General features: G+C 40.6%; 1 protein-coding gene across 5 annotated transcripts in view; it reads right to left on the bottom strand.

Annotated features, from left to right (window-relative positions):
• The window catches only part of LOC136880403 (calcyphosin-like protein), a 289,044-nt gene that overhangs the window by 127,560 nt on the left and 143,771 nt on the right, over nucleotides 1–17,713 (bottom strand). The window contains exon 1 of one of the 5 annotated variants that reach the window (XM_067153298.2): nucleotides 16,836–17,075. The exons of 2 other annotated variants lie outside the window; for them this stretch is intronic. In XM_067153298.2, the coding sequence (XP_067009399.1) occupies nucleotides 16,836–16,887 (52 nt within the window). In that variant the 5' untranslated portion in view covers nucleotides 16,888–17,075. Of the gene's footprint in view, nucleotides 1–16,703; nucleotides 16,737–16,767; nucleotides 17,076–17,713 lie in introns of those variants that run through there. 2 more of the 5 variants (XM_067153300.2, XM_067153299.2) reach the window with 2 other exon arrangements.

Genomic DNA, 17,713 nt, shown 5'->3' with positions numbered 1-17,713 from the left:
GGAGCACAGTTTTATCATCTTATGAGAAAACTACTAGGTACATAAAATATAAACCGGAATTTAAAATTAGCACCTCCAGTAGCAAACAAAAATGGGTGGGGCTTTGAGAGGATGTTGGCAGGGATGTCCGGAATAGGGGTCTCGATGCGTCATACCACAGAGTGACCGCTCGCTTCATAACGCCATGAGCGAGCAAAACATACACATGTCCGTTTCACAGCACATCAAGTTTCCCGTGAAAGAGGGCACCAAAGCTTCGGAAATTTTGATGATTATACTTGTTTAAAGGGGCCTAACATCAAGGTCATAGGCCCCTAATGGTACAAAATGAGATGAAATGTAATGACAATTTAAAAGTCCAAAAGCATCCACTGACCAGAATTCAAAACGTGATGACTAAGAATGCATGGGTGAATATGAATTTAAAACAATCAGTGAACCCGACCTGCAATGATCCACATTTCCAGAACTTATAAAACAATATTATTACTGACCAAGGGACTGCTGCTAAAGCTGTGCTTGTTCTCTAAAGGGATCCAAAATCCAGGTCATCAGCTCCTCATAATGGTACTTATCGCTAGTAAAGTAGAACCATGGTATTTGTCATGTGGTGGTACTAATCAAAAGTAGCGTAGACTTGCGGTATTCTACACATTATGGTACTACTCTTAGGTAATGTAATATGCGCATGTAATGCAGCCCTATGATATTTGTCACATTACGGCACCACTCACAGGCAACGCAAAACTATGGTGCTCCTCAAATAGGTGTACTAATCACAGGGACTATCCCGTGGTGTTCCTCACATAGTGGGTACTAATCATAGGCAACGCAGACCCACGGTGTTGCTCATAGTGGGTACTAATCATAGGCAACGCAGACCCACGGTGTTGCTCATAGTGGTACTAATCACAGGCAACGCCCAGACAGGTGGTGTTTCTCACATAACTGTACTAATTACAGGCAACGTAAGCCCGTGGTGTTCCGCATGTAGGTACACAATCACAGGTACTGTAAATCCCACCCTAATACACACACTGTTGCTACTAATCACAAACCTATTGTGTACCTAACATAGTGGTACTATGCTTAAGTCGACCCATGGTGTTCCCCGCATGGTGCTAATTACAAGTAGTCTCAGAGTTCTAATTCGATCATCCCTTGGTCACCACTTTTAGTTGCCTCTTATGACAGGCAGGGGATACCGTGGGTGTATTCTTCATCTGCATCCCCCACCCACAGGGGGTTGTGTGTTTGGTCTATGAGACCTATTTTATTTCGCTCAAGTCCGCCGGCAAGCCAGTTAGGACCCCCCTATCCGCCACCTGGGACGCGCCATGTAGTGTAGTAGGTCCGTGGCAGACATTTTGAGAAGGCTCCGTGCACAGTTTGAGGATGCAACTCTTTCAAAGACCCAAGCGTATGAATGGCACAAACAATTTTTGGCAGGATGGGAAGAAGTTGAAAACGAGCCCCACCAGAGATGACCGAGGACAAGCATCACTGCAGACAACATTCGTGCTGTACGTGACCTTATTGAAGAAGATAGGCGAATAAACGTTTCTGAAATTGCTTCACTCATAGGAATAAGCTTAGGAAGTGTTCAAACCATTGTCAATAATGAACTCCACCTTCGGAAATTGTCTGCCCTGTGGGCTCCTCATCTCCTCACCCAGGAACAAAAAAGAATTCCACCAGGATGTTTGTCGGAGGCATCTGAATTGCTGCAAGAAGGAAGGATATGATATTTTACGTTGCATTGTGACTTCTGATGAAACTTGGGTTTATTATACCCCGGAGTCAAAACAAGCAAGCATGGAGTGGTGGGAATGAGGTGCAGCTGGCCCAGGCAAGGCCAAAACATGCCTTTCTGCTGGAAAGGTACTTGCAACTGTTTTTTGGGACTATGCGGGCATTTTGCTTGTGGATTTCTTGCATGAATGAAGGACAGTGAATGCAGCCTATTACTACAGTCTTTTGGTCGGGACAAAAGCGACATATCGCAACAAACTTTGCCGGAAACCTATCTGAGATAATGTTCTGCACAACAATGCAAGGCCACACACTGCTGTTCTAACATGGGAAAAACTGGAAGAAATGAAATGGACACCTCTGGAACATCCTCCTTACAGTCCAGACTTGTCAGCTTGTGACTACCACTTGTTTGGACCACCGAAAGAAGAACAGAGGAAAGAGATTTCATGATGATGCTGTGGTAGAGGAGTACGTGCGTAACTGGCTGCACACACCTTTTTTTAAGGCGGCATAAAAAAGTTGCCAATTCGGTGGCAAAAGCATGTCTCAAATTCAGGAGACTATGTAGAATAAGAAGGTGCTTAGTGTACTTTTTGGTGGATTCAATAAAATTGTAAAAAATAATAAGTTTATATTTGATTCTACCTAGTAATTTGGAATAAGCAAGTTCCACAAAGATCAAAATTAATACTCTACAACAGCTTCTTTGTACTAGTTACCACATACAGTCTAGAAACTTGCATCCATACCAATAGAAATATCAGCTAACTACAAGCAGTGGAAATGAGATTCTCAAGAACTATGATTCAGAAAACAATGAAAGGACAAAAGTGACGATACACTATCTTGTACAAGTGAAAAAAAAAACCTTAAGGAGATCTGTGTTGAAGCTGGTCTGAAATGGTTTAGTCATCTCCAAAAAAATGGACCCACAAAGAACATCTCAAAGGTGGCTTGTGAAAAAAACTCTAGGGTCAACTAGGGAAGAGATGGATTGATCAGATTATAGATGATCTAGCTGCATGAGCTTTGGATTTGCAGCAGGTTAAGGAAGAAGAGACCTACACGGACAAAAATAAATGGAGAGCGCTCAATCTCCGCTCCTGGGAAACTGAAGCTGGTTCATTATTATTATGATCCACATATTTTCTAGTGAAGAATTGATTCTCATATAATGTGGCTGCATGAGCTTTGGATTTGCAGCAGGTTAAGGAAGAAGAGACCTACACGGACAAAAATAAATGGAGAGCGCTCAATCTCCGCTCCTGGGAAACTGAAGCTGGTTCATTATTATTATGATCCACATATTTTCTAGTGAAGAATTGATTCTCATATAATGTGGCAATCAATTTATATTATTATTATCATCCCTTTATGTTTGCCACCTTGAATAGTCAAATACAGTTCCAAAGCCCATTAAGTCCTACCTACAGAAACAAACACCATCAAGTCAACATAAAATAATTACAAATAAACAATCAAAATATGATTTCTGTGTTATACTGTATGTAGATGTGAGCCTCCGTGGCTCAGACGGCAGCGCGTCAGCCTCTCACCGCTGGATACCGTGGTTCAAATCGCGGTCACTCCATGTGAGATTTGTGCTGGACAAAGCGGAGGCGGGACAGGTTTTTCTCCGGGTACTCCGGTTTTCCCTGTCATCTTTCATTCCAGCAACACTCTCCATTCTCATTTCATAGCATCTATCATTCATTAATAAATCACTTTGGGAGTGGCGACCCCATCGTACTAATAGCCTATATCTGCTTCATTCATCACATCCCTGACCCGGTCAATGACTGGAAAACAGGTTGTAGGTTTTCATTTTCACTGTATGTAGATCAGAGGGCAGTAAAAAAAATCCTACAAAAATAAAAAATAAAAATATGAAAGGGAATTAGGAAACTAATGACAGTTTTCACTGTTCCTGTAGAAATTTTTTCAAAGGTCTTAATGGTTTTGGAAATGGGCAGTTCATGTGTAGGTTGTTCTATAGTAAAGACATCACACACATTTATTGTTCCCTATATAATTCCAGTTTGTCACCAAATAGAAGCACGTACACCACTACTTCAACCGTACGCGAGTCAACTCTGGACCATCCTGTCGTAACCTGGTACAGACTGATAACCATCTTTTTGAAGTATTAAACCAGTATCTAGCAAAGAACTGACAGTAAAGTTAAGCAAGGCCACATATCTTGACATCAATTGCTTGACCCTAATTGAGCCAAACATGCTTTGGTATCATTAACAAACAGAATAGACACCAAGTTCATGCCATGTACACAGATGTAATGGACATGTTGCATAAATATTATACACTGAAAGATTGTTACCTTATGCATTTCTCTCTTTTAGTAAAGCCTGTACTTGTGTGAGAAGATGGCGAGTATGAAAATTAACAAACCAATCCCCGACCAAGATGATTATCGACAGCCATCCTGACATAATTTAACCCCAGAATTTTTCTCTGGCACAGAGATAGCTCAAGGCCTTGGCTTGCCAAGACTACTGTTGCTCTCAGCCAACTTCCAGCAAATGTTGAAGTGAAACATGGACAGAATAAGAACATACTCTGTTGTATTGCTTGGCTTTTGTGACTAGATCTCTTGTACCAGACAGCTCCTCAGTGATTCTCACAAGACTGAGTGAACCCATTCCAGCATCCTTTAACTGAATTGAACACGGGACCCCATGCAAGAGACAGACATGTTACCACTACAGCACGGGGCTGGCTTGAGTACAGCATGGCTTGGGTAAAAGTACGAAATTTTCGTTCTCTATTCTGTAACATTCCTTATTAGAGAAACCTAGTCTAGTAATAAGACAAGTTTCTCAACACAAGTGCACGTACTCATTGACATGATCTGTTAGCTTCCCGCTAAGGAGAAGTAATTTTAGATGTGGAAATTCAAATGCATGACCTTTTTTGGTTTGGATTTCCCCGTAGATCTATAGATCCGAATAATGGACTCTGCCGTGAAGGGTAAGTAGAGGGAAACCAAGGCTTCAATGATTAGACTCAGCTTATGAGGATTTAATGATGAAATATGAAACTAAAGGAGACCACAGAACTTATTGCAAATAGAAGACAATCACGTTATTAATATAAGTAACATAATGCCCAGGATTCGAACCCCACTGCTGGCAGCCCTGAAGATGGTTTCCCGTGGTTTCCCACAAATGCTGGGCCCATACCTTTATCAAGGTCACAGTCGCTTCCCACTCCTAGTACTCTCCTATCCCATTGTCACCAGAAGACCAATCTGTGTCGGTGCAATATAAAGAAACTTGCAAAAAGGAGTCAGGAACAGTACAACCAGGTTACCGAAAGAGGAACAGCTACAGTTCTAGCACCTCCCAGAATGAAGGTATCGGCTAAGAAGGAATGTGTCACGTAATACAGGACAATAAGAAACTAAACCTAACACTCTTCAACTAGGAGAACAAGAGTTGCCAAAGGGAGATCAGGCAGTAGGAGATTAACAAGTATGTGGAAGCAATACCAGAATCACCCGAGGCTGCACACTTCTTACAGATGACAGCTCCTGTGGAGTAAAGTGAATCAACAATGACAGATGTATGGATTATATTTAGAAGTACTAGATTCATTGAAGGAAATACTCTGATCTTCTAGTAGTTCATGCAATCAGATTAAGCTCATGCTGAAATAATTTTAAGCATGCTTTGGACCAAGCTGAGATATTCACCATTTCAGTTCATGCCTTGTAAGATAGTATGAAAAGTTAAACAATGTACTATGCTATATAAGTTAATTGCTTTAGGCTTTACATATCTTTTTAAACGTTCCGGTGATGACAAACTTAACATCTCACAGAAATGCTGCTCACACTAGACTTAAAGTCAACAAGGACTGATTTATGTTTAACATTAATATGCCATACAGGGAGTTTCTTGAGCAATGGGCCATGCCCTGTGCATTTACTGCTAGCACACTCAAGGTAAAGCGAACCTGAAACTATTGCAAGGAGAAACTGCCTCCCATCTATACATATAAAATAAGAGTTTTGTCTGTACATTGCTCAGAATTTGAAAAAAATGGTATTTCTGTATTGTTCATGTCCACAGTAACAAGGAAACGCACTTTTTTCTTTTCCATAATTTCTGTCTGTATGTATGTACACGCATCACTTGAAAACGGCTGAAGAGATTTAATGAAAATCGGTAGGTAAAGTCGCTGGATGAGCCACTACAATCTAGGCTATAAATCATTTTATTCACGCTGAGTGAAATGGTAGTTTAGGGGAAGGCCTAAAATTCAATTCTCAAATATTTATATTTTAAGTGGTCCTGTCGATAAATACTACATAACTAAAGTTACATAGAATTAAATTTCCGATCATTTATGTCTTATACAATTTTACCGTACCGGCTATGATAACACTGATATTCATGAATTTCGATTTTTGTTGCTAAGTCCACATCAACGCTGAGCCACAAGAAAATGGGTGAACAAAATTTAATGAAAATCGGTATATAGAGTCGGGGAAGAAAAAACTGTAGTCTAAGCTATAAACAATTTTACTGAACCTGGGTGAAATGGTAGTTTAGGTGTAGGCGCCTAAAATTTAATTTTTAAATACATTCGTTATTGCTCCTATAGAAAAGTACTACATAACAAAAGTTATAGAGAATACAATTTCTGATCATTTATGTTTTATTCAGTTTTACCGTATCGACTGTGATAAGAGTAGTATTTCAGAGGCGGAAGAAAACTAAATGCGAAGGCCTACAATATGGAAAGCGCATAATATTGATCAACAGTAACATTACATTGACCATTGTTTTTTGTGATGTGCTTTGGCTCTTATCGTGCCTTCAACTCTGATAGATGGGATTACTGTTGCGTACCGTGTATAACAGCCTGACTCAATATTGGCGGGAAAGAGCTGGGGAGTTAAAAAAACTTTTCTTTAGCAGCCATTCCTCTGGTTCATACATTGTCTGATACTGCTGGTACGCAACACACTGGTTCATCCGTACTCCAGCTATTCACAAATTCAACCCTGAAAAGAGACGTTACTGAAGAAAAGCGTCTTCCTCTTCACTTTTATTAAATTCTACATTCATTTTGTTCGAAATTAGCAGTGAAGAGGGGTTTTCTCCTCTGGCTTTGAGGAAAATTTTGCCTCCAAGTCAGATAGATTTTTCCGCCACCAGTGTAGTGAAATGAGATTTTCCGACTCATCGGGTACTCCTAGGAAAGAGATTAGTAAAAGGGCATAGATTTGTCCTCCTGGGACTCCCCGCTATTCAACCCCCCCCCCCCCCCCTTTCCCGACGAAAAAAGACTAAGAGTGTTCACGGATCAAGGCTGTGCGGCTTGGCCATTCTAGCTCTGGAACTTTGGACTGTTAGATCGGCAGCGTAGTACTGTTCGTTAAAAGTGAGAAAATGTGTTGATTTTCATTTGATCGAGTATTTCATATTGCTTTTAATCGCGCCATTCCTACTGACGTCATTGTAATGACCTATGTTCATTTCACTTGGGAAAACCACTAAGGCAGTCTTTCTGAGAATGTAAAAAAGCAGGTGGAGAGTGAGTGTCTGCCATTATAACTCCCCAACCTGATTGTGACAGAGTAGGCAAGCAGACCTACCATCACAATGAAAATTCCCTAACGCAGTCTTCATATGAGAAAAGACGTTTGGTGACTTCCCCGTTGCGTTTCTAGGGTAATGTTGCTATGCAATATAATACAATCTTGCTCACAAGGTGTACACTACTCAACATAGAATTCTGTATACAATGCAGAATTCCGTAGCGAAGCACGGGTACATCAGCTAGTACAGCCAATATAAAAACACCTACATAACTGGCAAATTTTAAAATTATTTCTCTAAACTAGGTCCTACCATCACAGAACTTATTGGAAGTTTCCCCTCTGATAAAAATTACCGACATCAGAGTGGTGCATGACCATATGGGTGTCCACAGTAGCTTAACACATTGACTGCCAGGACACATAGCAAGAAATGTCTCAGTGGCCAAAGCATTCAAGGGTTCAATTCCTGGCAGGGTCAGGATTTTTAACCATCATTGGTTAATTTCGCTGGCACTGGGGCTGGGTGTATGCGTCGTCTTCATCATCATCATCATCTCATCCTCATCACGATGTGCAGGTCGCCTATGGGCGTCAAATCTCGAGACCTGCACCCGGCGAGCCAAACATGTCCTCTGACACTCCCGGCGCTAAAAGCCATACACCATTCCATTTACTTCATGTGTTAAACTGTTATGGAGGAATGAATAATTTTTATTTTCAAGATGTAACACCTATTCAATGCATTTAAGGTTAGAATTTCTAAACGTCTGGTTCTCAACACCACAAAAGTTAACTTCATACATCAAACGGTTTCAAAGGAATGAACATTTGTTTTCAGCTCTTACTATTCACTTAAACTATAGAGTGGCAGAATGTTTTAAAACCATTTCCTGTTTAAGACGTAGGACATAAAACAGCAACCATAACATGAAATTTCCACTTAGTACATCAAATGAGTTTGGAGGAACTAATATTTCTTTTCAGGTCTTAACCCTCATTCAAACCTTGAGGGGAGGAATGTTTTGAAATCTTGTCTTACTGAACATCTAGGCCCAGTTTCATAGTATTTGCTAAAGCTTCGAATCAGACTTTAGCGGAAACTTAAGCTACATACGGATTTTATGACGGACAGTGCAAATGATAAGCTGTGGTTTAAAATACCATGTTTTCAGAAGACTATTAGTGATGAGGAAAAGCAAATAATTCTGGCTCACATGCAGAAAAGGAGACCAAGAAAGTTTAGACTATCAATTTTCATGTAGATCTACCTGTATCGAATGACAGAATTTTATCAGATATAGAAATCAAGTAACGAGTCAGCAATGATTGTACTAGAGCTTCTTTCTACACCGACAGCAGGCGGCCTATGTGCTGTCCGGGGAAGTGGGATGCGGGTAATATGCCACTGCCCAATCGGACAAAAGAGCACCTAGTGGTGTCCCTGATAACCACTCAGTCGCCTGAGGAATTTGGTGCACTCACTTCACTCTACAAACTGCAGTGTTGCCGAGTAATCTTGCTGTGTGCATGTGGGTATTACAAAGAAATCACAAGTTTGTTTTAGAATTTGTTTTGTATCCGTGTGAGTAATTATTGCCGCATCTTTTACTGTGTTCTTTGATTACCGTGTATGTTGCACGAGATGTGACGTTAGTATCTACTTGCGTTGTTAATGTTATAATTGCAATAAATATCTTACAATGGTGAACAGGAAGGAGATAAGGAGCCAAGGTTGAACAATAATCAACAATGATCATTAATATTTTCAGACAGAAGTAGAAAATAGTTGTCATTTAGCCAGTGTGTATAAAGAGCAACAGACAAGTGTCGGAAGCTTGTCATATTGGTACGCAAACCGTTCAGCGTATTGTAGTAAAGGAAGGCAAAGATAGTATCCAGTCATCTGGTTCCATCACATTTGAATCGCCGTGCAAGCTAATCAAAAGGAACTGCATGATTCGATAAAGATGTATTGGAGATCAATCTTCAGGTATTACGCAGAGGGTGAATACCCAATAATGAACAAGTTACTAGACGAGGATTGTGGGTGTCGGAGTGCCACACCATGGATACACCAGCTGGAGTGAGGCAAGGTAAAAAAAAGTGTGTTGTGTAACTCGGTACGTTTGAACAAATTGCTTTTTGGTCTCTTGACAATGCACTTATATGTATTATTAACTTGTATTATCGACATCCAAGATGGAACAAAACTCATCCACATGCCATACTCAAACTAGAACATATGAAGATTTTGTGGTTATGCAGATTGCTACCCAACTTAAATGCACGCGCAATCCCAGCAATGTTGTTGTAGTGCTCTCTGTTCCATTCCCTTACCGACCTCTTACGTCGTGCTGGATTGGTCGGCTCCCTGCACCCTATTTTCCCTGACAGCATGTAGGCCGCCCGCCATCAGCGCAGAAAAGGGCTATAGAAATTACCGATGTAATTAAACATAAAATAGATTTGTTAAGTAGAAATTAATATTAATTATAAATAATAAATTAATACGGTTGAATATTTCTCTGGTGCCTCAAAATAGCATGCAAAGCTGTAAAAATGGTTTTACACCACACTGCTCTTTTGAGAGAGAGATTTACAAAGTTCCACATTACCCATGAAGGAAGGGTTAAACATCAAAATTTCAAGTCATCAGAGCTCTAGTTCACACACATGCAAAATAGAATCACCAGGTTTGCAATATGTTTAATTGTTATACAAAGGGCACTAGGAAAGTTTTGCAATGTGAGTGAACGCTTTAGACTTTTTCAAAATAATTTCCACCACACTCAATACACTTCTCCATACGTCGAAACCAGTCACTGAACCAACTCTGCCACTCTTCTTCGGTTACATTTTCACACTCTTGATCCTATGCTGCCAAAAGTTCCTCGTCAGATGAAAAACGCCGCCCTTTCAGCTGCATCTTCACTTCTGGGAAGAGTGCGAAGTCACATGGGGCAAGATCAGGACTGTATGGAGGGTGATCACGCACAGTCAACCCTGATCTGGCAAGAAAATCCATTGTTACATTAGCACGATGTGCTGGAGCATTGTCATGATGCAAGAGCAAAGTGTTGAGCTGTTGGATGGAGCTGCTTGAGAGCCTGGATGATCTGAGGCAGACAAGTCTCACTGTACCACTTCGCAGTAACTGTCCTTTGTGTTTCTAGCACAACCCGAGTCAGGATGCCCCATTTAGTAAAGAACACTGCAATCATCCTTTTCTTCACTGACCTTGACTTTTGCACAGTCACAGGAGTACCCTCATATTCAAACAGCCACACCTTGTTCTGGGATTTTGTTGGGACATCGTAATAATAAAGCCAAGTTTCGTCACCTGTAACAATGCTATTGACGTTACGCAAAGTCCCATTTCAAACTGTTTTAGCATTTCTCGGCACCATTTCACTCGATGTGCCCTTTGTTCCTCTGAAAGTGAATGGGGCACCCAAAGGGAACAAACCTTTCTAACATGGAGATGGTCATGGTGGTGGTGGTGGTGGTGATTATTGTTTTAAGAGGAAGTACAACCAGGCAACCATCCTCTATATAACACTAATCAGAGGGAAAAATGGAAGGGATCCAACACTTCGAAAAATGAAGATATCGGTCAAAGGAAGACAAGGGCCACGAAGGGCGTGAAAATGAAAGACTCCCTAGCACTCGCAAACCTAATAGCGCCGGGGTCCGAAAAGAATAAGAGTTGACCAAGGTAGGTCGGATAGGATAGATGAAAGTGAGGAGACTGGCACAAGTAAGTGGAAGCAATGCCAGTACTCAGCTGAGGGCCCCGTGGTCGCCAACCCACGCTCCAAAGTTCAGAGCCCCTGGGGCCCCTTTTAGTCGCCTCGTACGACAGGCAGGGGATACCGTGGGTGTTATTCTACCGCCCCCACCCACAGGGGGGAGATGGTCATGTAGAATTGAATGAATAGCTGGTGCAGGGATGTGGAGGGTCTCTACCTGCCGATATGTCAACCGCCTCTCTTGCAACATTTTCCTCACAGCTTCAATGTTTTCCTCAGTCACAGATTCAGACAGTCGCCCAGAACGAAGGATCATCTTCAACCGCAAAATTTCCCCTCTGGAACTCTTTGTAGCAGCGGAAAATTGTTGTCCGAAGTGGACAGTCTTTTCCCAGCACAGGAGTAATTTCCTCCAAGCACTGGTCAACAGTTAATCCACAAGCAAAACTGTAGTGGATAATTGCGTGACATTCACCTGTAGACCACACTGACATCTTAACTTGCTTTTAATCCCACTGCTTGGTAACAACTGGTGTGAAGGTCGCACCTTGCTGTCTTCTAGACCGGTTTTCACCTCTTTTTTCATCCTTCACCATAACAGAGGTGTCCAGCCAACTGTTTTTGCGTATTGCAAAACTTTCCTAGTGCCCTTTGTAAGTCTTCTGTTCAAATATACTAAGTGCCACTGTTGGCTTTGAGGTTATGTTGTGCTTGGCTCAGCTACAGAACAGACACACATCCATACCCTGACGGAAATATTCACAACCAGAACAGGTCCTTGCTAAATAGGAGCCAAGAGGCACACATCCTAACAGAAACCTTCACAATCAGCAACAGAGAAATCCCAGGATTCTACTCAGAACAAATCTTTGCTCAACAGGCGCTAAGAGGAAGACCTGTAAGAGGAATATCCATCTTCTAGAAACAATTGATTGGGAGAACCCTATGCACCTTTTGAGAAGATGAAACAATAATACTGGAAACAGAGAAGCTGACAATAGTGGGTATCAATACAGAACCCTGACACCAACTGAAGACATCATAAGAAACTTAACGATGACAACTGCAAAGCACAGGATTATAGCCAGGGATCTCAACTGTACAGTTGACAACAATGATTTCAGAAGATGACAACCGATCCAAATGATAAGAGATTTCTCGCTTGTCAACAAGACAAATGAAAAGACATTTTGCACATAACTGCGGCAGCATCTGCCGATGTTTTACAAAGGACACTTACAAATCACACCATATGTTACTCAGTGTTCCAATATAATTAGTCCATTATTGGACATTATAAATTTTCCAGCTAAATCATTCCTGGTTGCTAGCATTTCGCCCCAGCGTGCCAATCTGGGCTCATCAATTGGTAACTAGGACACCTACCAAGACGTATGGCTAATGCATACCGTACAGGCCACTGCGTAGGCTTCTTGGAGCCACTGGCAGTGCCAATGCACTATGAGAAACTCATTTACAAAAACTGATGCCTGCTAGGCCATCAGATGACATTTATTCCCATCGGGAACCTGAAATATTTGTCCAGAATGAGTAAATTCATAATTGCAATAATGGCCTAGCAAGAATAATTTTTTTTTAACCAGTTCAAGAGGACAAATTGGGGCAAATATCCATTTTTAGTAAGGGGAGTTAGAGGTTGGAATAACTTACCCGGGGAGATGTTCAATAAATTTCCAATTTATTTGCAATCATTTAAGAAAAGGCTAGGAAAACAACAGATAGGGAATCTGCCACCTGGGCAACTGCCCTAAATGCAGATCAGTAGTGACTGATATTGGAATTATGAATTTACTTATTGGGGACAAATATTTCAGGTAACTTCTATGGGAATCAATATCTATATAATGTTGCTCATTGGATGAGACATCTATAAAGAAACTGTCCTGTTACAGCAAGTTTCATCATGAGGGGGCATGCTCTACCCAAATATGAAAGCGCATTCATGCAGAACTCTTCCCCATGGTTGGATGAAAGCCTCTTAGCACATTATAAACTCATAATACACAACGAACAAAATAAAACAACTCTGCTCTTGAACCAAAACACCTAGAATGATGGAGATGGACAACCAGGAGGAAAACTTCTCCAAAATATTAAATCAGAATGGATCCACAACAGCCTTTTATACCAATTCAACAAGGCCAGTCCACTTCAGTAATAGAACATTCACAAGGAAAAGTTCAAGACATTATCAAAATTAAAAAACAAGAAGGGGGCAGGCCCCAACGGCATTTTCAACGAAGATCTCAAAGCATCTAGTCAAATTCTGCTTTCTGATTTTACAGACCTGATGAATCGATGTCTGCATTCAGGGAACATACCAGCAGCATGGCATACATTATTATTATTATTATTATTATTATTATTATTATTATTATTATTATTATTAAAAACAGTCTTCTGAAACTGCTGACAAGATTGACCACACTGAAGCTCACTAAATAATAATAATAATAATAATAATAATAATAATAATAATAATAATAATAATAATAATAATAATAATAATGGCATGTGGCCCCTGAAAAGGCATGATACAGGTCTTGAGTTGACGCTGTATAGGCAACCTGCAAGTCTGTGAGAATGGGATCCTACACAGGATGAATTCAAATGCTGATGAAGGCACCAACACTCAGCTCCCGAGTCATAGGAATTTACCAATGAAGGTTAAAATCCTTGACCTGACCGGGAATGGAACCCAGGATCTTTGAACGAACGGCCAGCATGCTAACCATTTAGCCAGAGGCTCACTAAAGAACTAGACAACAAAAATCCCTCGAGGAACAATTTGGTTTCAGGAAAGGGAGAAGCATGTTGCAGGCCATCAAAATCCTTATATTGTACACTATATAGAAAACAACCATCAGTTTACTTTAAGCAAATTCCACGCCCTGTTCGTTAACTATTGCAAAGCATTCAGCAGCTTAAACAGGAACATCCTCTACTCCAAACTAGAAACCGATTGAGAGAAACAAGTTCACAGTCTTGATACTCAACATGTTGAAAATAAACACTGTTCAAAACTCAGACAGCGTAACAATGTCAAAGGACGTCTCTCTGACATACGGTGTGCTACAGTGAGGCCCTTTAGTACCCTCCTATTTAACACAGCCACTCATGACATACAGAGAATAAGAACAGAAGCTAAGGAAGTGAAGATATACATCATTGCAGACGACTTAGTGGTGGTGTCAGAACATAAAAAAGAAATGCAAAAGGCAACTGACTCACTAGACCAATAGGCAAATATAAATGATTTGACAGTCATCTTGGAGAAGACAGAGCACATGACTTCCAGGAAGGGAGGAAAATCAGCCTTAGACTGTAAAATAAGGACTCTCAATAAATACAGTCAATTTCAGATATCTTGGTTTTATAGTGTAGTCTACAAAACTTCCTTTAGGATTCGCAGTACAGAAAAGGCAGCAGCAACTACAAAAGCTATTCACATCAGAGATAAATCCAGACTCACTCCTGCCTCTGGCCTTATTTTAGTTGTGGTGGTGATTACCGTTTTAAGAGGAAGTACATCTGGACAACGATCCTCTATTAGCACTAATCGAAGGGAAAATGTAGGGATCCAGCACTTTGAAAAATGAAGGTATTGGTCAAAGAAAGACTAGGGCCACGGAGGGAGTGAAAACTAAAGACTCCCTAGAATTTTCAACCTAATACAGTCAGGGTCAAGAAGAAAAAGAGTTGACCAAGGGTGGTCGGATAGGATAGATGAAAGTGAGGAGCCTGAATCAAGTGAAAGCAATGCCAAAACTCAGCTGCAGGCCCCATTGTCGCCAACCCAAGCTCTCAAGTTGAGAGCTCCTGGGGTCCCTTTTAGTCGCCACTTAAGACAGGCAGGGGATACCATGGGTGTTATTGTATCACCATGGCCTTATTTCAAGCCACGGTCATCCCTATCCTGACCTATGGAATATAAACAACTTGGACAGACTAAGAGACCACCTCTGCCTGGAAAATGTCAAAACAAGCTTTCTGAAAGCTGCTCTCGGCGTCTCGAAATACACGTGGTCTAGTCTATAAACTTGCCTACAAGTCCTTCCTAATTGAGTTCAATCCTAGACTTCTGTGCTAGGTGAAACTATAATAATGTCACATTTAAAACATAACCTCAGATTTTGACATTTAAGAGTGAATTTTGTTATTACTATTTCAGTACAATATCTGTATACTAAACCACACCTGGCCTTAATTTTACTATTTTATTCCACCATTGGACTTTCTTACCCTATATTATTATTATTTATTTATTCATAAGTTTTCACTGTCTTACGATATCTAACAAAATGCAAACTTCCTGCGAACGGAAGTTTGATGCTTTTACGTGTACAATTTTCATATTTATCTTTTTGGTAACCAATATAAACTACTCCCGTACAGTACAACGCAGCACGAAGACGAACCCTTATCACCTTCGGTTGGGTATGTATCGTTGGCCTGGGTATGTACAATTATACAGTACAAAAAATACAGTACATGATTTTCCATGAATCAAAATAGACTAGAATTGAATCGCTGCGCATGCGCAAGAATTGCTAACATACGGTTCTGTGGAGATATTCAACTCAGTAAAGTCAGATCCTCTTTGGTCAGATCATGAGTTACGTCAAAACCAGAACGAATAATACAGTAGCACCGCTGAGCAACTCGCCGAGTTTAATTAAGAAAGACAACGTAAAAGCCTTGCTTAAGCGGCATCTATGGTTTACTAAAACTTCGGCTTGAACTGTGAAACCGGCCCTTAAACGGTGCAACCTTCAAGTGAAATTTCAACTTCACAAGTCAAATGCTTTTTATGGATCCAACCCCCATCCAACCCCATTGGGAATGAAATGTTTTGAAATGGTTTGTTGTTTAATATAAGACAAATTAGCAACAATCATATGATACGTCAACTTCTTACCTCAAACGGTTTCGAAGGAATGAATAGATGTCTGGCAACGAGCTAACCCCCATTTAAACACCGTAAGGGTTGAAATTTTTTAAATATACATCACTTACCATCTAGGACATAAAAGCGCAACAATAATGAGAAATTAAAACTTCGTAAATCAAAGGCGTTTGGAGGAATACATTTCTTTTTTTTCTTCGGGTCTTAACCGCCTTTTAATCCCCTAAGCTGTGGAATGCTTAAGACCCTGTCGTATTTGACACCTAGCTAGGGCTTGACTATGTTAAATTTTAATTTCGTAAGTCCTAATGGTTTGAAAGGAATTAAGATATTTCGTTTTGAAGATTTAACTCTCGTTTCATCCTCTTTTAAGTGTGAATTATTTTTTCAAATACTTTCTTAGGTTACAAAGGGGAGGTTATTGCACGATCATGCACTGCGACCAATTAGATCTATTGTGCTAGAGAGCACCTAAAATACAAGGGCAACCTTCGTACAAAAAGCAGCCTATTGTTGTAATGTTTGCATTATTGAAATAGTGACAGGCGGTACTGTTCTACAAGTGCATTCCTTCTGCTACTGCCTACTCGTGGTAAACACCCAGGGTGCAATATATTCTCTACGTACTATACAAAAGTTTACTCACATTTTTACTGGAATGTTAAGGGATGAAGGCTAAGGGAGTGCAGTGCTTGCAACTCACTTTGAGGCGTGTTCCTCCAGCGGGGCTGCAATATTCTATACGTACTATACACAAGTTTACTCACATTTTTACTGGAATGTTAATGGTTTTGATGCTGAGAGAATGCAGTGCGTGTTAGTGCGTGTCACTCACTTTGAGGCGTGTTCCTCCAGCGGGGCTGCGTTATAAACCTGCTGTCCGCCATCTCCACCTTGGTGCGGCGCCTCGACTGATCTGCTTTCTGCTTCGCGCGTTCGTTCCCCCTTGGAGCTGTATGTCGAGAGATCGATAGCGTGTTCTCTGCACCTCACTGCCTTAATGCTCCCACGGACACTGACCACTTGACCATCGACCTGGAGTTCCTTGCAATTCTCTTTCCTGCTGACTGCTACTACCTCTTGACAGGAGAGACAGGACATTATGCTATTTCAACTGTACATGTCAAACATCCGGAGTTACTGTATGTAGTCCAGGAGAGAATTATACTATTTGAACTGTACGTGTCAAATATCCCGAATTATGTTATATACTGTAGATAGACATCTCGAGTTGTTATCCTTATTTAGAATGGTGTTCTTCAACGAGATAATCAACCCCTCTCAAATCTAATGAATAGACATTGGTTTTATATGCTGTATAAATTACCAATATAAGCATGCAACTATGCTGAAAAAGTGGTGAAATTGAAATATGCATTTAAGTACGGTACCTATGCAGATATTTTCATGCAATGAAACACTTGTGTGAAATACAAACGTAACATTCCTTCACTAGACATACGGTATGCGACTCGCCCACACAAATACACTAAATCATGATTATGAATAAACAACTGAATGAAAAACAAAATAATTACAATACTTACAGCTGCGGCTGTTCCACTAGTACAAACAATCCGTGCATAGTTTGTGAGACGTGACAATCTATCAGTGTTCACTGTTAAAACAATATGCACACTTCTAGGGAAGTCACAGTGTGTTAATTAATACACATAATAAATCAATTTAGTAAGGTTTTAAGAAAAACCGTGT

This window comes from Anabrus simplex, chromosome 1 (assembly GCF_040414725.1).
Source record: "Anabrus simplex isolate iqAnaSimp1 chromosome 1, ASM4041472v1, whole genome shotgun sequence".
NCBI lineage: Eukaryota > Metazoa > Arthropoda > Insecta > Orthoptera > Tettigoniidae > Anabrus > Anabrus simplex.
This window is presented reverse-complemented; position numbering and strand designations above follow the sequence as displayed.